General features: G+C 37.5%; 1 protein-coding gene and 1 long non-coding RNA gene across 2 annotated transcripts in view; one reads left to right on the forward strand and one right to left on the reverse strand.

The window, feature by feature from the left end:
• Positions 1–17,541, forward strand: part of LOC115423169 (scavenger receptor cysteine-rich type 1 protein M160-like) — a 50,628-nt gene extending 33,087 nt beyond the window's left edge. The window contains exons 9-19 of the mRNA XM_030139910.1: positions 3,179–3,475; positions 6,222–6,506; positions 7,810–8,106; positions 8,322–8,621; positions 10,975–11,250; positions 12,259–12,464; positions 12,630–12,732; positions 12,829–12,984; positions 16,741–16,830; positions 17,040–17,213; positions 17,341–17,541. Of these exons, the coding sequence (XP_029995770.1) occupies positions 3,179–3,475; positions 6,222–6,506; positions 7,810–8,106; positions 8,322–8,621; positions 10,975–11,250; positions 12,259–12,464; positions 12,630–12,732; positions 12,829–12,984; positions 16,741–16,830; positions 17,040–17,213; positions 17,341–17,528 (2,372 nt within the window). The 3' untranslated portion in view covers positions 17,529–17,541. The remainder of the gene's footprint in view (positions 1–3,178; positions 3,476–6,221; positions 6,507–7,809; positions 8,107–8,321; positions 8,622–10,974; positions 11,251–12,258; positions 12,465–12,629; positions 12,733–12,828; positions 12,985–16,740; positions 16,831–17,039; positions 17,214–17,340) is intronic.
• Positions 11,784–13,088, reverse strand: LOC115423171 (uncharacterized). Its single transcript, XR_003935921.1, has 3 exons — positions 13,078–13,088; positions 12,880–12,882; positions 11,784–11,907 (listed from the first exon to the last, which is right to left on the reverse strand). It is a non-coding gene; the product is annotated as an uncharacterized LOC115423171 (long non-coding RNA).
• Positions 17,542–23,978: the final 6,437 nt, after the last annotated feature.

A 23,978-nucleotide genomic window follows, 5' to 3' on the forward strand; every position in this document is an offset into this window, starting at 1 on the left:
ATTTAGCCATTTTAATCAAGTTTTGTTTTTGTTTTTTTTAATATTGGATTTCCTTACTTAGGTTTTACAATGACTACTATAAACATGTTGATTTTTTTCTGAGCTATTTGCATTAATTACAACTAAATAAAGTTGTTAATCAGTAAAAAAGAAAAAAAAAAACATGCTGATAAAGTGGTACATAATAGAAATGAACGGATTTCAATTTGATTAAATACGTACAAACATTACTTAACTGTATCTATAGCTACACATTTGTTAATATAAATAGATTTTTTTTTTTGTGAGAGTTGTGAAAGTTACATTTTCACTAGTTTAAAACTACTTTTCTTTCTCGTGTGAAGTTATTACGTGTCACTGTGTTGCTTTCATCTTCTAGGTGGTAAATTATCATATTTTTGTTGGACCTTACAGACCCTGTAGAGACCACATTGGACCTGAGATTGTTGACTCACTGTCCTCACTCTAACTGTTGCTGTCACTGTCTTGTAATGTGTGTGGAAATGACCAAAAATAGTCATTTGACCGATAAAAAGTTAAACCCTGAGCAGAGCGTCTGAGGGAGAGTTTGGCCTACATATAATTACAACTCTATAATCCTAAATTATTTCTTTTTTAACTTAAAGAAGTGTTTTTCCTCACTTTTGTGATTTTCCCTCCTGTTTACGCTGTTGAAGGTTGTGAGGAGCCGGGGTCTTTCTCATCATGAATTAACAGGAGGATGGTCTGTCTGTCACAAATGGGGGCTTCTATGAGACTGGGTACATTTTGGTATCTGGCACTTTTCCAGCTTTTTAGACCCAATAATAAAAGAGAAATTTACACATAGTTCCCCCCAGGATGGACCTAATGATGACCTCAGATAGATGCAAAAAAAAATTATTCTCTTGCTCTGAACCTGCCCAGTTAAACGCATATAAATCGCAAATGATTTTTCAACAGCGACCATTTTTGTGAAACACTCTGCCTTGCATAGTTACTTCAATTCCCAAAATGTACCTTAAGAGACTAAAAACATATTCAAAAAAATAGTAGCGCGTAATTTTCATGTCCTTTTCACCGTGTTACATGCAGATTTTTGTATTAAATATAATGTAAAATAACATTAAAATGTGACACAGTGGTGCAGTGGGTAGGACTGGTGCCTCACAGCAAGAAGGTCCTGGGTTTGATTCCAGCACCAGTTGATGGGGGTGGGACGTTTCTGTGTGGAGTTTGCATGTTCTCCCTGTGTCTGTGTGGGTTCCCTCCAGGTAAAGACATGCACTGATAGGTTAATCTGAAAACAGAAGATATTATTATTATTATTATTATTATTATTATTATTATTATTATTATTATTATTATTATTATTATTATCTTGATATTCATACTAAAGAATAATTGCTATATAGCGATCATAAGGAATAGAAATTGGGGGTAGGAGTACATAAGTTTTTACTTCTTCTTACTCCTTTACGAGCATGTATAATTTCATTTCATTTATAAAATAATAATAATAATAATAATAATAATAATTATTATTATTATTATTATTATTATTATTATTATTATTATTATTATTATTATTATTATATATGTAGTTGTTTGTTTGCTTATCAGTAATTTATGTTCCAGTACTTACATTTTGTTGGTTAATTTTTGTTTTGATTTCACTGTCTACATGTTCGAAATAAAGATTTCATTCATTCAGTCAGTTAATCTAAATTGCCCGTAGGTGTTAATGTAAGACTGATTTCTTTTTCTACATATTTATTTTTTAGAATACAGTGGAAATATAAACATACAATACAATATTAATATAACAACATGAACAGAACAGAACATAGCCAGGGGAGACAATATGCAGGTAGAAATAATACATCAGTTTACGCAAAGATCACAAGTGTTACATAGAACAATGGTTTTGACAGCTTTTTTACTTTCAGAATATTGAATATTTGAAATATATTGAGTTAAGTTCAATTTTAAAGATGAAAAAGGAAGGTTTGTGATTGGAGAATTTGGATTTATGAATGTGGTATTTTGCTAAAAACAGAATTGGATTGATGATGTAATGTTGATCTGATTTGTTAGCAGGATATGAGAAAATACCAAACAATGTTTTTGCCTAAGAGAAAAATCAGAATCAATATTTTGAATAAAATAAAGAAACGGACATCTTGCCAGAAAACGCTTGAGAAGGGACAGATTCAAAACAGATGACACAAATTTTCTTCTGATTGATTACAAAAGAAGCAATCCACACTGATTTCCTTTTATGTCTTTGTAGGAACAGTTTGCAAGGATAGAAACGATGAATTAATTTGAGAGAAACTTCTTTTATCTTGTTTATAATTACGTATTTAGAGGGTAGACACCAGATTTTCTTCCATTTCAGGTTTGGAATGAGATTATTCCAATAAGACACCACATTTGGAACAGAGACAACATTCTTTTGGAATAAACCACTTATTTTGCGGTTGTTTACTCTGTTTTGGCCAGAAAAACAAATTTGGCCATAAGATTGATTGTTTGTCTTTATATGTTCAGCCCTGCGATGAACTGGTGACATATCCAGGGTGTACCCCACCTTCACCCATAAATAGCTGGGATAGGCTCCAAGCAAGTTCAGAAAATGAACAAATAAATGAAAGAATATAAAAATGTGTTTGATATGAAAAGTGGTTTTTCTTTTACCTCAGTAAGTATTTATTCTCCTTTGACGAAGTTTAAAAAGAAAAAAAAAGAGTACTTTAAGTTTGAATTATTCCAAAATATTGACTTGAGATGGTAGATGTGTTTTTGTTGTTGATTTTTTTTTATTATTTTTGTATTTGTTATTATTATGGTGTGAATGCTCAATGTTGTACACACTTAAGTTGATGTAAGCAGTGTATTAGTTGAAAAGGATAGGCAAAAAATAAGCTTTTGCTTCTAGCCTATTCCTTTTTTGGTTTTTATGTTTATTACAATTGATGTACTGAGTATAATGATTGATGTAAAACCAAACTAAAATTCATTCATACATTCATTCATTTTTAAAATGGACCCAAAGTGCTTCCAAACTTGCTTCATAACATCAGTCTACATCTGGTTTGAATTTTTAGCCCCTCTGTCCTGTTTTTAAGGACCAGTTTGACAGAAGCACCCAAATCTAATTCCTTCCCTGTGTTGTTTCTTCTTTTTCTCCTGTTAGACCACAAGGTGTTTTACCTGGACGGTAACAGTACCTGCTCTGGCCGGGTGGGAGTCCAGCACGGAGACAAACAGTACTGGCTCTCTGGGTCTAGTGAGACATGGGACAACAAATCTGCCAACAGCGTGTGTAGACAGATGTACTGTGGGAGCATGACCAATTTCAGCAAATTTAACGCTCCTACAAAAAACTCTATTTGGCGTCCTAACCCGTCCTGTAAATACAACTCCATTCTTGATTGCGGGACAAACACTTCCAGCAGTGGAACAGATATGATTGCCTGGGTGGAATGTTCAGGTAATGTGACACATAGATTCAAGATTCCTTTTATTGTCATTGTATACACAGAGCATACACTACGACATTCTGATGCACTTGTAAAAGACGGTACTTCTGTGGTTAAAAAAAAAAAAAAAAAAAAGGAAATATACAATTCAAATAATGTAAATAGTACAAAGCAGTAAAAACAGCAAAAAAAAAGACACACTCCGCCCCTTCCCATTCTGTCAAGTCGCACATTCATATATTCATATATTTTAATTCATACATTCATACATAGTTAAAGTGCAGAGGACAGTGAGAAGTAAATACAGTAGGTAGTGCACTTCTTCTTCTTCTTCTTTTTTTTTTTTAAGATTTCCTTTATTGTACACTGTTGGTTTTTACAGATTGCTAATTGTGATATTGATTATTGTTGATTTCCATTTTTGGACATTCTTGATTATGTTTATTCTACATTGTTGATTGTTGAAGTTGCATGGGTTGAGTTATTGCAGAGTTTAGTGTAATGATTGTTCTGTGCTAGAAGGATTATTGTATATCCTTCTGAGACTGTTGTAATTATCGGAATTACATCCAAAAATAACCAAGAGAGACTCTGGGTTTAAAAAGACGCATTCCTTTTAACCAGTGGTGTAGTGGTCCCTGGAGAAGTGGGTATACTCTCAATTTTTGGCTTTTTTTTTTAAAATTAGTTCAGAAAAATGCTGTTTTAGAAACAGTGATATGTCAGACAACTCTATTTAGTTTACCCAAAAATCCATCAGTAGTATTTGCTCAACGATTATAAAATTATCATGACTTGATCAGGAGTCACACAAGCAGCTGCATGAATGTAAATGTATTCAACATGAAGCAAACATAGGATAACGTTAGCCTTTCATAATGTTAGCCTACTCACACAGTTTAACTATTGATGACAAAATCTCTCCTCTAAATGTGCAGTCATGTGACCAGTAGTTAAACAGTGACTCATTCTGAAACCACCTTAAAACTTACCTCAGAAATATATATTCCATGAAAGTAGGTTTTCTTGCTACATGTCACTCATTTCAAAGATGTTTATTCTGCCTTTCTTGTTCGCATTTCCAAAAATAGCGCATCTGTCAACGAGACGTGCAGTGACCTGTCAATCAACAAGGGTGGCACTGGCACCTGAGGTATCCAATCAGGTTCCAGAAGTGGCCAGCACTAGGTAGCAATATTTTCCTTGGCATGACCCGCCCTACTCTGCCTTTGATTGGCTCATCGGTCCTCATGCCTAAAGTTAACCAATCTAATCAGTGAAGGTACCAAGCAAGGTTATAATAGTTTTGGATTTTTCATTATAGTTCAGTTTTATTTAGTTTGACTTTTTTTTTTTCTCTAATTCAGTTAGTTTTAATTCGTTTTTAGAGCAGGTTTACTACTTTTTATTAGTTTTTGTTATTTTCTAAATCCTTAGTTTTAGTTTAGTTTTAGTTTTTTCATTTATCTTTTATCTTTCTCACCGTCAAATTCAAATAAACCCCAGACAGGACTCTGCTGCTTTCTCCCAACTTTTGTCTCCATGTTTCCAGGTAGAGTGGGAACAAGAAGACGACTAAACGACAAGTGACAAGAAGTGACGGACCGTTAAATATCATATGGTGCCAGCAGCTAAAATTGCTTGAGGGAAATAAATCAATTTTATATCAATCCGACATTGACAAAGACAAAAATGAAGGGAATTTTATCCAGAATTTTTATACGTTTTAGTTAGTTTTATAAACGCACAATACAGTTTCAGTTAGTTATCGTTTTTTCTTTTCATTATAGTTTTTATTTCAGTTAAAGGAAATGTTTTTACAATTCTAGTTTTCGTTAACGATAATAACCTTGGTACCAAGTACTAGCCAATTGGGGGCAGAGTAGGGCGGGTCATAGCTTCACCATCCTAGGGGAAAACATGAGCAGTTTGGCTCAGATACTACTGAATGATGCACATCAGGGGGATTTAGAAGTGGGTATACGCAACGCTGACGGAAAAATAAGTGGGTATACTCCATATACCCCCGTATACCCTGGACTACACCACTGCTTTTTACTGTGGCAACTTAAAAACACACAACTTCCACAACTCGTGGAAAACATCAACTTACTTCCGTGAAAATTCCTAAGCTTCATGAGTAATGCTAAGCATCATGGGAAATGTAGTTATCTTCTTAGCATTTACTATTGCTTATTTTAACTCCACTTTTAAAATAAATCGCAAATGAAATGTATATTTTACTCAGAAATAAATGAATTGCAATTGCATATGTGTCATGAAATTATAATAAATCCGAACACAAATTACTTAAACTTTATCTTCCCCAAATAAAGTCACAACAGAGACCCAGCAAAGCATTTTTGTCCTGTGTAGGGGACAAGAATATTACAGCTTTATTTATAAAAAACAAACAAACAAACAAAAACAAAAAATGCTGTCCACTACAAAGGACATTCCTTATTAAAAAGAAAAAAAAAATCTTTTGAAAAAGCTGTTGCATCATGTTGTTTCCAATCATGACTCTTTGTAATGTAAAAAAAAGCTTTCCAGGGTCTCAGGAGGATATATACAATACATACAATAATTCCAACAGTATTTACTTATTGTCTCTGGCTGGTACTTTACGGAAAGACCATACATTTTAGGTGTGCTCCAAAAGCTGATAACAGCATGTGTGTGTGTGCATGTTTTTTTCTTTGTGACGAGCTTTGACTCACTTGCATTAACAACGGCATGACACCCTTTATACAACAGGTGATAGAACAATGAGCCTGACCAATGGATGTTGGGGGTACGTCAACATTAGTGTGGAAGGTGTCTATGGAGGGGTGTGCGCAGACTCCTGGAATGAGGAAAAGTCTAAGAAACTCTGTCAAGAATGGGGGTGTGGAAGAGATGTCCTACGTGCAACCAAACCGAAGAGAGACTTTGAAGTGAAGTTCAAAAGTGTGCACATGGTAGAAGAGAACGGCAGCCTGTCAAAGTGCAGCTATGTGAAAAATGATGGCAGTTGTGACCCAGCATATGTTGTGTGCTCAGGTAACATACAGTTTACATATATTCACAATTAACTGTACTAACATAAGTGTGTGTGATAATTAGATTAAGATTCTTTATTTTTGTCACACTGGAAAAAAATCTAAATCTTACCAAGTGTATTTTTCTCATTTCTAGTCAAAATATCTCATCACACTTAAAATAAGATATAGTCACCTAAAGACTAACTTTTCAGTGAGATACAAGAACGTATTTTTAGACAATAGATCTTAAAAATCTTATTTCAAGAAATCTTACCAAGATAATTTTCACTTGTTCCATTGGCAGATTAAAAGAAAAAAATAAATCTGCCAATGGAACAAGTGAAAATTATCTTGGTACAGGTAGTAAGAAGGGTTCCATAGGTGAGTCTGCGGAAGGATCATCACCGGCAACTCAAGTCATTTACTGATCTAAACTGTTTAATACCTGTTGATCCTCTAATCCTATCAATACATGTTAATAATTATTGTAAAATACAGTTTGCGTTCTTTTCATGGTCATCAGATATGACCCATTTGGACGTTCAGAGTTCATCTTCTACAACATTGATTCACCAGTAAAACCCATGGAGTTGGATCAACGACAGTGGATGGACTCACTTGGTTTATGTTCAGTTAATGATAGAATTTACTCAAAAAAAAAATCACTTTTTCTTCACTTTTCTCTGTTGTTGATACAATAACCCTCAACTTTAATCTGAACTTTTATGTGAACATCTACATGAGTAGCACATGAAATATAAGAAAATACCTGATTTTCACAAAAAAACATAGGATTATATTAAAATAAATATTAATAAAGCACTTAACAAAGGTTAAAAATAGATAAAAACATCATTTGGGAACTGCCTCAGAAGTAGCACTGGGTCTTTATTGGTTAATTCAGTGGTTCCCAACCTTTTTTGGCCTGTGACCCCATTTTAATATCACAAATTTCTGGCGATCCCAGACATTCAAAATGGAGACTTTTTTTTTTTTGCTAAAATTAATTTGTTTTTGATCATGTAATAGTTTGCAAATGAACATTAATTTCAGATGACATTTAGTCTATATAATGTAGATTATAATGGACGGAGTATGTCATGTCTTTTATGGATTGGGATTGTCTCTGTCAACTCACCATATATTTTCTTATAGTAAGTTTTTTTTTGTTTGTTTGTTTGTTTGTTTTTTATCAATTACTACAAATGTCAGGCGACCTCCTTTGAATTCCAGGTGACCTCCACGTGGGGTCCCGACCCCAAGGTTGAAAAACACGGTTAATATATCACATGAGGCCTAACTCCACGCTCTTTTTGATACAGGCAGTCTCAAGCCACGACTGAAATCAAGCGACTACTGTTCTGGAAAAGTGGAAGTGAATTATGAAAACCAGTGGCGTCCAGTTTGCGGAGGTGCTCTTAAAGACCCCAATACACAAAACCTCTTTTGTAGGATGCAGGGCTGTGGTGAGGCTGTTCATTCCTTTGACTACGAAAGAAGCGATAGTAATGCCATCTCAACCATGACATGTAAAAACCCGACAGAGCACAATGACTTAAAAGAATGTAAGGCCTCACTTGAACAGAAGGCCTGCACTTCCACCAGTCTTCAGTGCTCCAGTACGTAGGATGACTTCTTTCATACTTGTGTACATGTGTAATGGTACTACACTATCCAGTCCATGTCTTTACAATGAATGGAAAGATAAAGGATGGTTGACAGGATATTGATGATTTTTTTGATATAATGAATTGAATAAATACTTGCAAATAAAATTGGTAAATTCAGTACTAATAAATCTGTATATGATCTCACATGTTCTCACTTATCTTAGATTCGAAGAAGATGGCACTGGCGGCAGGTAATGCCTGTAGCGGTGTTGTGGTTGTTCTCTCGGAGGGGAAACAGGCCCAGGTCTCCTATCAAGGATGGTCAGAAGCAGAAGGTCGAAAGCTTTGCAAAGACCTGGACTGTGGACGTTTGGTAAAAGTCGGCCCTAATGACCCAATTGCAGGGAGTGAGTTCTGGAGCAATACCTTCAACTGCACAGGCGTGGAGGATGAGGAAAACATCTGGGCTTGTGAAAAGCCAGTGCCACGCAGTAAGAAGGAGCTGCTCTACATTGAATGTGAAGGTAAACCTTTTGTGCTGTTTGATTGCAGATTTGCCTTTAGGAACGCGACACCCTGGCTACTGCAGTAGATGCAAAAGTACTAGTCGTATAACCAACTGTAATCTTATTGAGCTTAAAGCAGGAGTGTCAAACTCGTTTCTTCCAGGGGCCAAATTCAGCCCACTTGGATCTCAAGTGGCAGTAAAGTAACAGCATCATAACCCATAAATAATGCATTTTTTTTTCTTTTTTGCAATAAAAAAAAAAACATTTTTTTAAACAGTAACATTTACAAACTATCCTTTAACTAAAAACGTGAATAACCAGAAAAAAATGAAATTTGTAAGAAAAATAAGTGTAGTTTTAACAAAATTATGCCTCAGCAAGCATGGTAATAATTGTTAAAAATTTGGAGTTTGGAACTAAAATAAGAACAATTTGTCATTCAATTTCTCATTTGCCCGGGTCAATGTTTTTCTTGGTAGTTCTTTGAGGTTCAACTGGACTAGTTTTGCTTTAAAAGAGCAAAACTAGTCCAGTTGAACCTAGAAAAATAGAGTTGTCACTGTTTATATGTTATTATGCTATTATTTTACTTTAGATCTTATTGGTTTGTATGTTGAACTTGAGTTAAAATGAGTTTCACACCCTTGATTGTTAATATTGTCAGTGTAATTTCTGCACTTCACAAATTCATCCCACAGGCCAGACTGGACCTTTTGGTGGGCTGGTTTTGGCCCCTGGGCCGCATGTTTGAGACCCCTGTCTTAAAGGGTACCTGTAGTGAATTTTCATCGGTAGCTATTTCAAAAGATTATGTATAATACCAGCGGTTCCATCAGGTAACTTACGTCAGAGCCTGTTTTCAAGTATGTGTGAGAACTAAGTCACTGCTGCATCAGTCAGTCATGGTCAAAGACATGTTTCCTCCTACATGGGCTGTTCCAGTGATGCAGATTTGTAGTATTGTCGCATTACCTGGGCCGTGACGGACTGGTTACTGACCCTGTTCAGCAGACACCAGTCAAACACCAGACAGATACAGACGGAGCATTCTGTCCGTCCCCTGCGTACATTACATGCGTAATTACCTCCGCCAAGGAGGTTATGTTTTTGCCAGGGTTTGTTTGTCTGTCCGTTAGTGTGCAACATAACTCAAAAAGTTATGGACAGATTTGGATGAAATTTTCAGGGTTTGTTGGAAATGGGATAAGGAAGAAATGATTACATTTTGGTGGTGATCGGGGGTGGGGGGGCCCATGGGGGGCGCCACTGATCAGCCTTGGCGGAGGTCTGCGCTCTCCGAGTGCTTCTAGTTCTGTCTGTTTTCCAGGAACTTGCAGATACTCTCTTTCTGGACCTGAAAACCCAACATAGAAATGAAATAGAAACTAGAAGCACTCGGAGAGCGCAGACCTCTGCCAAGGCTGATCAGTGGCCCCCCCGTGGGCCCCCCCCACGCCAAGGAGGTTATGTTTTTGCCAGGGTTTGTTTGTTTGTTTGTTTGTCTATCTGTCTGTCTGTCTGTTTGTCTGTCCGTTAGTGTGCAACATAACTCAAAAAGTTATGGACAGATTTTGATGAAATTTTCAGGGTTTGTTGGAAATGGGCCCCCCCGTGCCCCCCCCCTCCCCCCCGATCACCACCAAAATTTAATCATTTCTTCCTTATCCCATTTCCAACAAACCCTGAAAATTTCATCAAAATCTGTCCATAACTTTTTGAGTTATGTTGCACACTAACGGACAGACAGACAGACAAACAAACAAACAAACACCTCCTTGGCGGAGGTAACTAGACAATTCAATCACAAACAAAAACAGCTTAATAACATAAGAAAAAGGTCCAGTGTGGTGCATTTATGGAGATTTTTTTTTTTTTTTTTTTTTCACTGAATTTGTGCCTCTCTTGCTTCTAAGTAATACACAAAGCACAATTCATGTCCTAAGCATGACCAGTACAGGTACACTTTAACAAACTGACATTATTATAGCTTGTGGCAGTGTATTTGTTTAGTTTAGGGTGAATAAGTTGTTTTAGTTTGTGATTGAATTCTTTAGTTTCTTTTGCATTTTAATGTTGGGTTTTCAGGTCAAGAAAGAGAGGTTAACTAAAACTGAAGAATAGTTATCTTAAATTTCAAACTCCCAAGATGCATTTCAAACAACAAACATGTAGTCACAAAGCCAAACAAGTACAAAGTGCTAACTGGATTTTTCAAGGCCTCTTCTCCATGGTATCAGCAGCTGAGGTTCATGGGTACTGTAGTATTTAGAGCCAGGGAATATTTCAAATGACTGTACCTATTTTTTTAGTCTATCAGTTTGGTGTTTTATTTCTGTAACAAATCTCATGAATCTTTTCTCATGTCTAGGTGAGCCCACAGTCCAGCTGGAAAAAAAATGTCATGGTAGCCTAACAATCGATGGGATGGAAGTCTGTGACACTTCCTGGGACACCACATATTCAGCCAAAGTTTGTCAGCAACTGAAATACAGCAATGCCATACCTGGTAAAGCCAACAATTCACCGGCTATTGGAGGAAAAAACTATTTCCGCGTCCACTGTGAGGAACATCATCACAAAATAGGCCAGTGTAACAGATTCAAGGAACCATGTTCAGGACGCCTGGTGTCTGTTTATTGTACTAGTAAGTATGGATGGTTGTGTTTATTCAACTGTCACAGACTCATAATGTGTAGAATCAGTATAATATCTTTCTCTTGGTTCCTTAAAGCTTTTTGTATTGTCTTATTGCCTTATTTTTGAACCTGTAGTGTGAGATCCTCTGGTAGAGGTCATTTATGTGTTCCTGATGTCAAAACTCAGGTGACACAGGACTCATCAGTAACCTCAGTTAAATATCTTCACAAAAAATGCTTCGAGTCTTTTAGAGCTTTACCTTCTCTGATCTCTGGGGAAGTCACTATTACATTTTGATGTCTTTGAGTCATGCCTTGCTGTTGTGTTATATTCTTATTTTTTTAAACTCTCTTTTTAAATTCATGTGAATGACTTAGCCACAGAAATGCTCCATAAATCCACATTATTATTTTTTTATTTTTATTTTTTCCATTTATTTATTTATTTTTTACCCTTAGAGCGACTGTTGAGGCACATGACGTGCACTAGTTCTTTTATTTTTTCCTCACCTTTAGTGTCAGTCAGAATCAGCAGTCAATCATCATCTGATTCTGGTTCATTTGAAGTTACAGTTTTGCATTTGCATCATCTGAGAATTAATGAATTTACCTGAAATTAATGAAAGAAAAATGCTGTGGAAAAAAGTTCTGTTTCTGATATGTGACTCAGACATAAAGTGTTTTTTTTCTTATTTAGTAAACAGACTGTAACTGTTTTACACTTTCAAATGAATTTATATTTACATGTAACATTTTGCAAGCTAATTACAGCCATTTACTGACTCAAATGAAGAAATTATAATGAATCGAAGCTGATGCTTCAACACATGTACTATAGAAACTCTGTAGGCCCAGTTAAGACACGTGGTACACCTAGAAAGCTGAGAAACTCCACTTTACCTTAATTTTTGAAGCAATATTCTTATTGCAATCAACAGTGGGATGGTAACATTATTTAAATAACTTTGAAAGCATTAACATTCTCTTCTGTTCTTTTTCTCTCTCTCTCTTTCAAGAAAATGTTAACTTTACAACCGCAGAAAGATGTGGTGGGCAAATAGAAGTCCACTATGACACAGAATATGGGGGTAAAGTGTGTTATGACAAAGAATTGACCCTGGAATATAAAAAACGCTTTTGTGAACAGCTTAAAGGTTGTGGAAAACCAATAGATACGCCAGAGGAAACCAAGACAGAGCCCTTCCCTAAGGACATTAGTGAGGTAAGACACAGAATTGCTTAATTTAATGAGATATTTCCATAATTCATACCGTCAACCTTCCTTCCAACAGGTATCAGAACTCTGTATTGCTTTATATTCATTCATTTAGTTCTTTACTCCCAAAGAAAATGTCATTTCTGTCATTTCATTTCTTTCATGACTAAGTGGACAACAGTACTGAAGTGCCCTGCCGGACAGAAAGACTTTCGATATTGCCTCTCCAGAGAGTCTTGCGCTGATAAAAAACCAGCAAAGATCTACTGTGACGGTAAAACCACTACCCATTCAGTTGTTTTGCGTATAGCTCTACTTACATTATTTTACTATCCCAAAAAACCCCTAATGTGGTTGTGTTTCAATCCAGGTTACAAGCCCCGGGTTATTAAAAAAAAGGAGCCCTTTAAAGTAAATGTACTTGCTATTGTCCTGGGACTGGGACTGTTTCTGATCCTGGCAATAGTCATCTTCATATTTGTGCGAGTGTACATCAGGAAAAACAAGAGTTTCAAGTCCTTCCCGCGTGAGTATTTTATGCCTCTGCGATATGTGTAAAGCCCAATGCATGGATTAGACTTCATTTGAAGCAGAATATCCTCTAGTTTCCTTGTTTAACATATAGAATAGAATAGAATAGAATAGAATAGAATAGAATAGAATAGAATAGAATAGAAAAGAATAGAAATTAAACTAAAATAATAAAATACAATATAAATTTTACAAAGTAACAAGAATAGAGATAAAAAGAAAAAAAACAGACAAAATATGAAGACACAAATTTACAGTATTAACAGTATGTGACAGTATGTTTATGTTTATGTTTACGCATTTGGCAGACGCTTTTTTCCAAAGCGACTTACAGGGGAAAACCAATTAAATCACTCAATCAATCAAATTTTATTTATATAGCGCCAGATCACAAGAAAGTTATCTCTTGACATTTTATATATAGAGTTGGTCAAAACCAGACTCTAAGTCAATTTACAGAAACCCAACAGAATCCTCCTGGAGCAAACACTTGTGACTGGTGACAGTGGAAGGAAAAACTTCCCTTTAACAGGCAGAAACCTCGAGCAGACCCAGACTCCTGGAGGATGGCCGTCTGCCTTGACCAGTTGGGGTTAAAGAGAGAGAGTAGAGAAGGGGAAAAAGAGAGAGCGATAGAGATAGGGACTGGGGGAGAAGGGGGGAGTAGGGGGAGACACATGGAGGCGGTTGAGGATAAGTGAGTGGTGATGATGAGGGCAGGGAAGAGGCCGGACCACCGCAGCAGGTCCAGAGATAATCGTGAAAGAATCTGTGGTTGTCCTGGGAAAAACCTTATTAGAATATTTAAAATGGAATGTTTGAAAGTGCTAGGACAGGAGGTGCTCTCGGAAGAGCTGGGTCTTCAGGAGCTTCTTGAAGATAGGCAGGGATGACTCTGTTCTTGTAGCACTTGGTAGAGCGTTCCACCAACATGGAACGACCCATGAAAAGAGCCTGGATTGTCTTGTACAAGGTCTGGGGACCACCAGACTACGTTCCCCAGACGAGCGGAGTGGTCGTGGGGCGACATAAGCTTTTATTAGTGCACCTAAGTAGACAGGAGCAGACCCACGGAGAATTTTGTAGGCTAGGATTAAAGATTTGAATTTGATGCGGGCAGCTATGGGTAGCCAGTGTAACTCAATGAGTAAGGGGGTGACATGTGCCCTTTTAGGCTGATTGAAGACCAGACGCGCTGCTGCATTCTGGACCATCTGTAGTGGTTTGACAACACAAGCTGGGAGGCCCGTTAGAAGAGCATTGCAGTAGTCAAGACGGGAGATAACCATAGTCTGCACCAGGAGCTGGGTGGCCTGTTCGGTTAGGTATGGCCTGATCTTTCTTAGGTTGAACAGAGTGAAACGGCATGATCGGGTGACAGAGGCAACGTGATCCGTGAAGGTCAACTGATTATCAATCATGACTCCTAAGTTACGTACTACACTGGTAGGAGCCAGAGGTATGGAGTCAATAGTGATGGAGATGTCCTGCTGTATGGTTGGCTTAGCTGGGAAGACCAGCAGTTCAGTTTTGGACAGGTTCAGCTGAAGGTGATGGGCTTTCATCCATGCAGATATGTCAGAGAGACAATCTGAGATCCGCACTGAGACTGTGAAGTCATCAGGTGGGAATGACAGATAGAGCTGGGTATCATCAGCATAGCAATGATATGAGAAGCCGTGTGAGTGGATGATCTGACCGAGTGAGGTGGTGTATATGGCAAAAAGGAGGGGGCCCAACACAGAGCCTTGGGGGACCCCCGTGGTGAGGCGGTGAACTGCTGATGTGTGCCCTAGCCAGGACACACTGAAGGACCGACCAGTAAGGTAAGATTGAAACCAGGAGTGTGCGTGGCCTGTGATGCCCATGTTCCAGAGTATGGATAACAGGATATCATGATTGACAGTGTCAAATGCTGCTGATAAGTCCAGTAGAATGAGTACTGAAGACTTGGCTGCTGCTCTAGCCTCTTTCAAGGCTTCTGTCACAGACAACAGAGCCGTTTCAGTGGAGTGGCCGATTTTGAAGCCAGATTGGTTGATGTCCAGGAGGTTATTTTGGGAGAGGAATTCTGTGACCTGTTTGAAAACAGCCCTTTCGATGATCTTAGAAAGGTATGGGAGGAGTGAGACTGGTCGATAATTCTCCACTTGAGTGGGGGTGAGGGAAGGTTTTTTGAGTAGTGGTGTTACCTGCGCTTGTTTAAATACTGTAGGAAATGTTCCTGAAGTCAGTGAAGCATTAATCACATGTGTGATTGGTGCTGTGATAGTAGGGGCAACAGACTGTAAGAGGTTGGATGGAATAGGGTCCAACAAGCATGTTGTAGGACGGCTAGAGGAAAGGAGTTTAGTATGTATATCTATGAATAATATTAACAATGTTAACAGTATGTATTACCTCGAAAACAGTATGAATATCTATTGATTGATTGATTAATTGATGTATTTATTTCGAATATAAATGTCAAAACAGAAGAAAATAAATCAACAAAACACTTAGACATTAGACATATAATACGTATTTGAAAAGGAGTGAGAAGAAGTATAACTTATAAACTCCCACCCCTTCTCCTTATATAATTAATAACAATAATAACCTTCCTAGTCTAAGGATAGCAATACTATATACTGTAATATGACTGATACTTATGAAATAATTTGGTTTCTGGCTTTATATTATTATGAACAAATATAATATGATTTACATAAACACATAATACAGTAACACATATATGTAAATACATGTTCTTATACAGATCTATACATACACACATATACAGACAGACAGACAGACAGACAGACAGACAGACAGATAGATAGATAGATAGACCTGTGCATACATACACATACACATACACATACACACCTACACATACATATACATGTACATACCACATACTTGTACATCTTTATACCATCCAGTGATCCCCAACACCTCCCTCCCTGTACCTCTGAAAAATTGTGTCTTTGTAGCTCCTTTTAAATTCTTTCATGCTTGGACATTGCTTTAACTCTTTACTGAATCTGTTCCACAGCCTCACCCCGCTGACTGAAACACAAAAACCCTTCCTAGTCGTGGTTATGAAGTGAATTTTAAAGTTAATTTACCCCCTTAAATTATAACCCCCCTTATGAATACTGAATAAATCTATGAACAGCGTTAACAGTATGTATGGCGTATGAAAACAGTATGTATGTCTATGAACCAAGTCTATATAAAAATAGTGCATTTATATTAAATGTGGATAAATGTAATCCTGATCCTCCAAACACAGATGTTTTATTACTATTACTGTATCCAAACCAAAACTACACAGAAATGCACACCCTTATTTTACTATTTGGGGCTTAAAACTATTAAACAAAACTATCTGACATATTTAGAAAGGATCTAAGAAATCATATACATCTGGTGATTAAAAGATCCCAGGTCATTTACAAATGACAGACTGAGAACAAACTGATCAGACAGCGCTGGTGTAACTGACAACGTGCACCGTGGCTGTTTTACCACAAGAGGCCAGTCTTTCTGCAGACTGACCTCCAGAACAGACGACGTCATATATTTGTATTACTCTGAATATTATTAGAAATTATATTATGTCAGCGTCAACTGTTTTTAAAATGAAATCAGAAGAAAGAAAAACCCTGTCAGAGTTGCAATTAATGTGCATATCATTAAGACAATACATATTAAATGACAGTTTCTCACTGTGGGCCGCCAAATGTTTAATGTTGTTTTGATGCAGCGGGATTTCCACTGAGACATGATGTAGAGCGTGACAGTGGTGAGTTTGAGGAGATACACAGCAAAGAAATGGAGAACATGGGAAGTGGTGGTAAGATATAAAGAAGTCTTTATGTAAACTGTCCTTAATGTTGATTCATTTGTTTTTGCTCTGAAAAACAATATGTACGTCAAGTGTTGTGGAATTTTGGTCTTAACCTCTTCATTTAATGACAACATCAGGTTTTTGTGAGAAAATACATTTTTCACCTTAGACAATTTTCCCCCATTTTTTTTTCTGGATTTCATCGATTTCCGCAGGAATCAGATCAGAGTCTGAGGTTCTTACAGAGAACGATGCAAGGAGCACTTCTTCATATGATGATATTGATAAAGTCTCTGAGCTTGAGCCCCTGACCTCCCGACCCTCGACCACTGAAGACCCACATGACAGCGGCGTCCAAGACAACAAGCTTGAGCAAATTACAAAAGAAGGTCACAATCAATTTTCATGGAAGCGCCACTATGTCACTGGCAAAGTGACAGCTACCGCATCATATTCACATTCCATGAATGTTTTCTGACAGACGTTTGATAAAGCAGCTGCTTTTCTCCTCAACAGATGGGGAGACCTATGAGGTAGACGACCCCCGGGAGAATTATGATGACATCGAGGCTGATCTTGAACCCACACAGACTACAGCTGAAGTCCATGACAGCCCCAGAAATGCACCTGAATGCAGCACAAACACACCTCCAGACCTGGTGCTGGGCGATGATGACTACCTAGTGCCAGGTCAAGATGAGTGAGCTGAAGTAGGTTCTAAAATCAGGCCTGTAATCAGTTAGTCATCTAGTCTGCTGCACTGGATTTACCAAAATGCAAAACCCTGGTACGACAAATAAATTAATGAAAATTCCAAATGTTTAACGTTACATTTACATTTGCTAAGATGGCATAAATCAGGGGTGTCCAATCCTGGTCCTCAAGGGCCGGTATCCTGCATGTTTTAGATGTATCCCTCTTCTAACACACCTGATTCATATGATAAGCCGATCATCAAGCTCTGCAGAAGCCTGACAACGACTGTCAGGTGTGCTGGAAGAGGGATACATCTAAAACATGCAGGAAAGCGGCCCTCGAGGATCAGGATTGGACACCCCTGGCATAAACAAACATAAATAATGAACACATATGCACTGATTAATCAATAAATATCAAGATTAATCAGTGCATATGTGCATAATTCTTTAGGTTTAACAGTGATATGTAAATAATTAAAATAGGAAAAATACTGTGATCAGTTTGTCTCCTTTTGGAACATATCATATGTATTACATGCATAACATTGTATTTCCACAGTTATTACACTTACTGCCTTTTTCCAGTTCTTATGTGAGCAGGATATCACTCTAATGTCTGTGATCCAGCAGGGGGTTAATTTAGCTCAGCACTGAAGGGTGATATTGGAGACATGCTAACATGCTCCAGGTCAGAAAATGGTCGATACAATGGATACAACACAGAGACTGAAGTTTTAAATCATAGGACAGGGGTGTCAAACTCATTTTAGTGGAGGGGCCATATATAGCCTATTTTGATCTCAAGTGGTCTCATAAAATAATAGTATAATAACCTATAAATAATGACAACTCCAAATATTTTGTCTTTGCTTTTAGTGCAAAAAAGGGACAATTCTATTCTGAAAATATTTAATAATTATCCTCTCACAAAAAATGTGAAAAGCCTGAACAACAAACAACAAAACAACAAAAGACAAATAAGTGTGATTTTAGCCACAGTGTGCTCATCTTATCATTCATACATGTGCATAACAGATCACAGTGGATCTATAAAAGCACAAAACATTTAGTAACAGCATAATATTATTGAGTTTCGAATGTGGAGTTGTCATAATTATAGGTTATTCTGCTATTATTTTACTAGTTTGACCTACTTGAGATCAACTTGGGCTAAAATGAGTTTGACACCCCTGACTGTTAATATCTGCAGGGTAATTTTTGCACTTTGCAAATTCCTCCCATGGGTTGGATTGGACCCTTTGGAAGGCCAGTTTTGGACCACGGGCTGTACATTTGACACCCCTGCATCAGGACATGGATGAGCTACTGCTTTATGCTTTTTCCAACCTTCAGATCGCTAACCAGCTGTTGGCTCAAGTAGACATGAGAATATTCCATAATAAACAAGAAAACAATATATGAAAGTGTCAAACTATTCCTCTCGGTTCATAGGATTGTTAGACTTTCATCATATGTATTATAAGAATAGTCTAAAATGCTGTCATCTGTATTTTATTCATGTCATTGCTTGTAGTTTTGTGAGACGGTTGGCATTCCCACACTTATCTAGTGGAAGCATTTAACACCGCTGTTTATCTGAAGGAACTGTTACTGTGCTTTATATATGCTTCAAGCGTCTTTGAATACCTAGAAAAGCCCTATATAAAACCGATGTATTATTATTGTTGTTATTATTATATGTGTCAACCTGTTTGTTTATAATCTCTATGAAAAAACACATTAAATTCTTAACCAAGACACCATGTCTGCTTCTTGTTAACGCTCTAATCCAACAGCAGGGCTGAGACTTTGGAAATGGCTCAGATGTTGAGTATCAAACTGTATGTTATATGTCATCTATAGTTTGATACACAGCACAATAAGCCGTTTTCTTCAGACATCATCTATTGACCAAGTGTTTTTATTCTTTGTATTTCTGATTATTTTTGATTTTGTTCAATGCTTTGTCACATAAACCAATGAACAACAACACATCTAAACCCTCAAGTGCAGCTCAACATTTTGAATACAGTTTCATCTCCATGCACTTTAACATTCTCTATAATCACTAAAACATTTACCCCCAATGGGGAAGACACATGAGAGCAGCTGCTCGCTACAAATGTTAACATGAGTAAGACCATCCGCAAGAGACTGACAGACACGCTGGTCCTGCTTTTAAAAGATTGACAGACCTGCTAGATCCTCACATGTTTTGTCAGGAGTTTGCTAAGGGCCAGTGAGATCACAGAGGCAGCGATACGCCCAAAGGGACTAATTTGTAAGCAGCAGCCCTCGTACGATATGTAAACATCACACCCAGGCTCGCTGTCAGAGGCCTTGCTGAGGGATCACGATGTAGGATTAAGTCTGCCGTGTGGCTGCAGCTGAAATAGATACAGCAGAGACGATGTGATCTGCAAGTGAACGGGTTTTCAAGGCACTTCTCATCAGCGGGGCCCAGTGAGGCCTCACAGGACCATGGGACAAATGTTGTGTTGGATACCTTAAGGTTTGCCCTCGGGCTATTACATACTGTTGTCTTTGTGATCCTTTGACCCTGTTTCCACTTGGCGTTAAAGTACCTTTCTGCTGTTGAGTCACTGTTTGGCCTTTTATCCTTAACCCTTTATAGTCCACTCATAGAAATACTCTGAAATTCAACATTTAAACTGTTGTGTGTTATTGGAGGACCTAACAAGACTTTGTTACTTTTGTGGCATTTTTCAATTTTTTTTAATGTCATGTATAAAATCAAGGTCAATAAAGTTACCATATTTGGGTCCTTGCCCGTACACTGTACAAAGTCATGAACTCAATTAGCTTTCATAACTTGTTTCTACGATTTACTTCCATTTAACATAATGTTATGAAATTTCAACTTAACTTCATGAGTTATTGGCAGTGCAACTCCAGATTGAAAGCCACTTCAGTGAAATGTTAATTTAAATGTGTCAACATAACTTAATGATGTCAGTCTGAAAATCTGACCAATGGTGTTGCTGCAATATTAAAGTGAGGTACAGATATAACTGAAAATTTGGTCTTGATCTGATAAGGGGCTGATAATCATGATGTAAGATTTTTGTCACATATAATAATTATACATGCTGGTTTTGACATATAGGGCACTGACTAGGATGAATGGTGACTGTTAGCAGGGGAAGGTACAGGAAGGCGGTAGAATGGAGTGAATATTGGGTCAGGAGTTTCAGCCTGTCAGCTGTCTGGTCAGTTAGACCAGGCGGGGGGGGGTTATCGTGACAGTCTTACCCATTCCCCTCTGTCATGGTACCTACTTAGAACGTCATACAGCCATCAGGCCACACAGGTGTGCCAAAGCCTCTTCCACCAACGGGGTAAAAGGTCCCAACACCCAGAACACCTGTTCCTGGAGCGACCATCTGAAAACACCCAGAGTCAGAGTGGCTTTGCTCAGACTAGTGTGGAAATCCCACCTGCTCCCAAAGATTTGGCTTCTCTTAAAGCAGAACTATTCAAACCCAGTCCTTGAGGGCTGGTATCCTGCATGTTTTAGAGGTTTCCCTTTTCCAGGTCTACTGAAAGAGGGAAACTTCTAAAACAGGGGTGTCAAACTCATGTTAGTTCAGGGGCCACAAAAAGCCCAATATGACCTGCAGTGGGCCGGATCATTAAAATAGTAACATAATAATACATAAATAATATCAATTCCAAAATTTATGTCTGATTTCTGTTTTAGAGTGAAAAAAGTAAGGTTATATTGTCAAAATTTCTACATCTACAAACTGTCTTTTAAAAAAATATGGAAAAACAAGAACCATGACCAAAATTAAGTTTAAGAAAAAAAGTGCACTTTTAACAATTTATGCCATTATTTGGCCTCAGCTTCTCATTTTTACATGTTCATTACAATGTACAGATCACAGTGGATCTACAAATACACAAAACATGTAACAACAGACAGAATATTGGTAAAATTACTCTTAAATCTCTTAAGACATTTCAGGTTGTTCATATTTGTTCAGGTTTTTCACATTTTTTTGTAAAAGGCTAGTCTGTGAATGTTAACTTTTTTTATTTTTTAATTCACTTTTTTATTGACATTCTGCATCAATTTTGACAAAGATATTCATTTTACATGTCATTAACAGTATTTTAGTCTGAATGTCCCTTTTTTTTTTTAACAATGAAACAAACAAACAGAAAATTAACAAGTAGGGAGTGAATTGCAGTTATTGCATCTAATCTTCTATACAAAAATAAAGAATTAAAGTCCGGTCTGAGTGGCATGATGTATTCCATCCATTTCTTCCAGCGTGTAACGAATAAGTCCTTCTTATAGTTCACTTCTGCAGTAAGTCTCTCCATCTTATATACGTCCACTGTAATGTCCATCCACATGCTGAGCGTTGGGCTTTCTGATGAAGCCATTTTCTTGTGATGGCTTTTTTGGCCGCTATTAGCAGGAGATTAAATAAATATTTGTCTCTCTTTGGCCATCCTTCTGGTATAAGTCCAAAAAATAAAGATTTACATTCAAAGGATAAGTGGCTCCCGATAATTTCTTGTGTTTCCTTATGTATCTCCTTTTTTCATTCATTTTCTGAACCCGCTTTATCCTCACTAGGGTCACGGGGGTCGCTTGGAGCCTATCCCAGCTACATGGGGGCGAAGGCAGGGTACACCCTGGACAAGTCGACAGTTCATCGCAGGGCTGAACATATAGAGACAAACAATCACTCTCACATTCACACCTATGGGCAATTTAGATTAACCAATTAACCTACCGGTATCAGTGCATGTCTTTGGATGGTGGGAGGAAGCCGGAGTACCCGGAGAGAACCCACGCAGACACGGGGAGAACATGCAAACTCCACACAGAAAGGTCCCACCCCCCGTCAACTGGTGTTGGAATCAAACCCAGGACCTTCTTGTTGTGAGGCACGAGTGCTAACCACTGCACCACCGTGTCGCCCGTTATGTATCTCCTTCCAGTAATTTTCGATAACTGAACAATTCCAGAAGAGATGATAATGATTTGCATTTGTATTACCACATTTTCTCCAGCAAATTGGGGAGTTATCTCTATAGTGGGACTTAAATGTTAACATTTTTGTATAATTTCACTTTTTTTTTACACTAAAACAGAGAAAAATATGTGGTTTTCGTTATTTATACTTTATTATGATAGTATTTTACTGGTCTGACCCACTTTAGATGGAATTGAACTAAATTTATTTTTACATCCTTGATTGTTAATATCTTCAGAGTAATTTTTGTATTTCACTAATTAATAATTAATTCATCCTGCGGGCTGGATTGGACCTTTTGGTGGGCCGGTTTTGGCCCTGGGCCGCATGTTTGACACCCCTGCTCTAAAACATGCAGGATACCAGCCTTCGAGGACTTGATTTGCCGACCTCTGTCCTAAAGGAAGGTCGACCTCTCATCTGTAATAATGTTCCTTTGACAAAAGAAAGCAAAGTTTTTTGAATGGATAATGTAATGTTGTGAGTTGTTTTAACTTGAAACTTGAAGTTTTTATAAAGCAGAAATGTGTGTTTGTTTAACTAGCTAACTCAAGTTTTTTTTTTTTGCACTGATAATATAAAATAAATATTGGTTTTAACTCACAGTTTAAAGTTGTAACAACAAGTGATTAATAGTTGAATCAACTTTCATAACTTTGAAAAAAAAGTTGGGACAATGAGAACATTGTAGTGAAGTCAACTTTATGAACTTCAATATCTGAGTTTAAACGATGGTATTATTCAAGTTAAGTTAACTCACATTTTCAAGGCAGCAGGTAAACTTTCATTTGCAAGTTGAAACAACGTGAAGTCTCTTTCAGTGTACGTGGCATAAAAAAAAAATCCAGGGAGTACATAAAAAAACTAGAAAAGCACTCAGAGAGGGCAGACCTCCGCCAAGGCAGATCAGACGAGTGTCCTCACCCCCCCCAGCCCCCCCTCCTCCCCCCATCACCACCAAAATGTAATCATTTGTTCCTTGTGCCAGTATCAACATTTCCTGAAAATTTCATCAAAATCCTCCCATAACTTTTTTTGTTATCTTGCTAACAGACACACAGACAGACAAACCCTGATGAAAACATAACCTCCACCGTTCCTTGGCAGAGATAAAAAGTAAAGTACATGTAAAGTGAAAAGAACTTGTATTTTAGAACATTCGAACATCCCTTTTAGAACATTAGACCAACATCAGTGCTGATCCAGACCCCTGTCCACATCCACATTCTCCCTTTGAACATCATTCCTTACATTAGTACCATTACTTCATGGTACTGAACAAAGCAGGTCCACTCACTGTTCATGCAGAGGTGGACCTTACAGACCCTGGAGACCACATTGGACCTGAGATTGTTGACTCACTGTCCTCACTGGAACTGTTGCTGTCACTGTCTTGTAATGTGTGCAGAAATGACCAAAAATACTCATTTGTCCGATAAAGGGT

The sequence above is a fragment of the Sphaeramia orbicularis genome, chromosome 7, assembly GCF_902148855.1.
Source record: "Sphaeramia orbicularis chromosome 7, fSphaOr1.1, whole genome shotgun sequence".
Classification (NCBI taxonomy): domain Eukaryota; kingdom Metazoa; phylum Chordata; class Actinopteri; order Kurtiformes; family Apogonidae; genus Sphaeramia; species Sphaeramia orbicularis.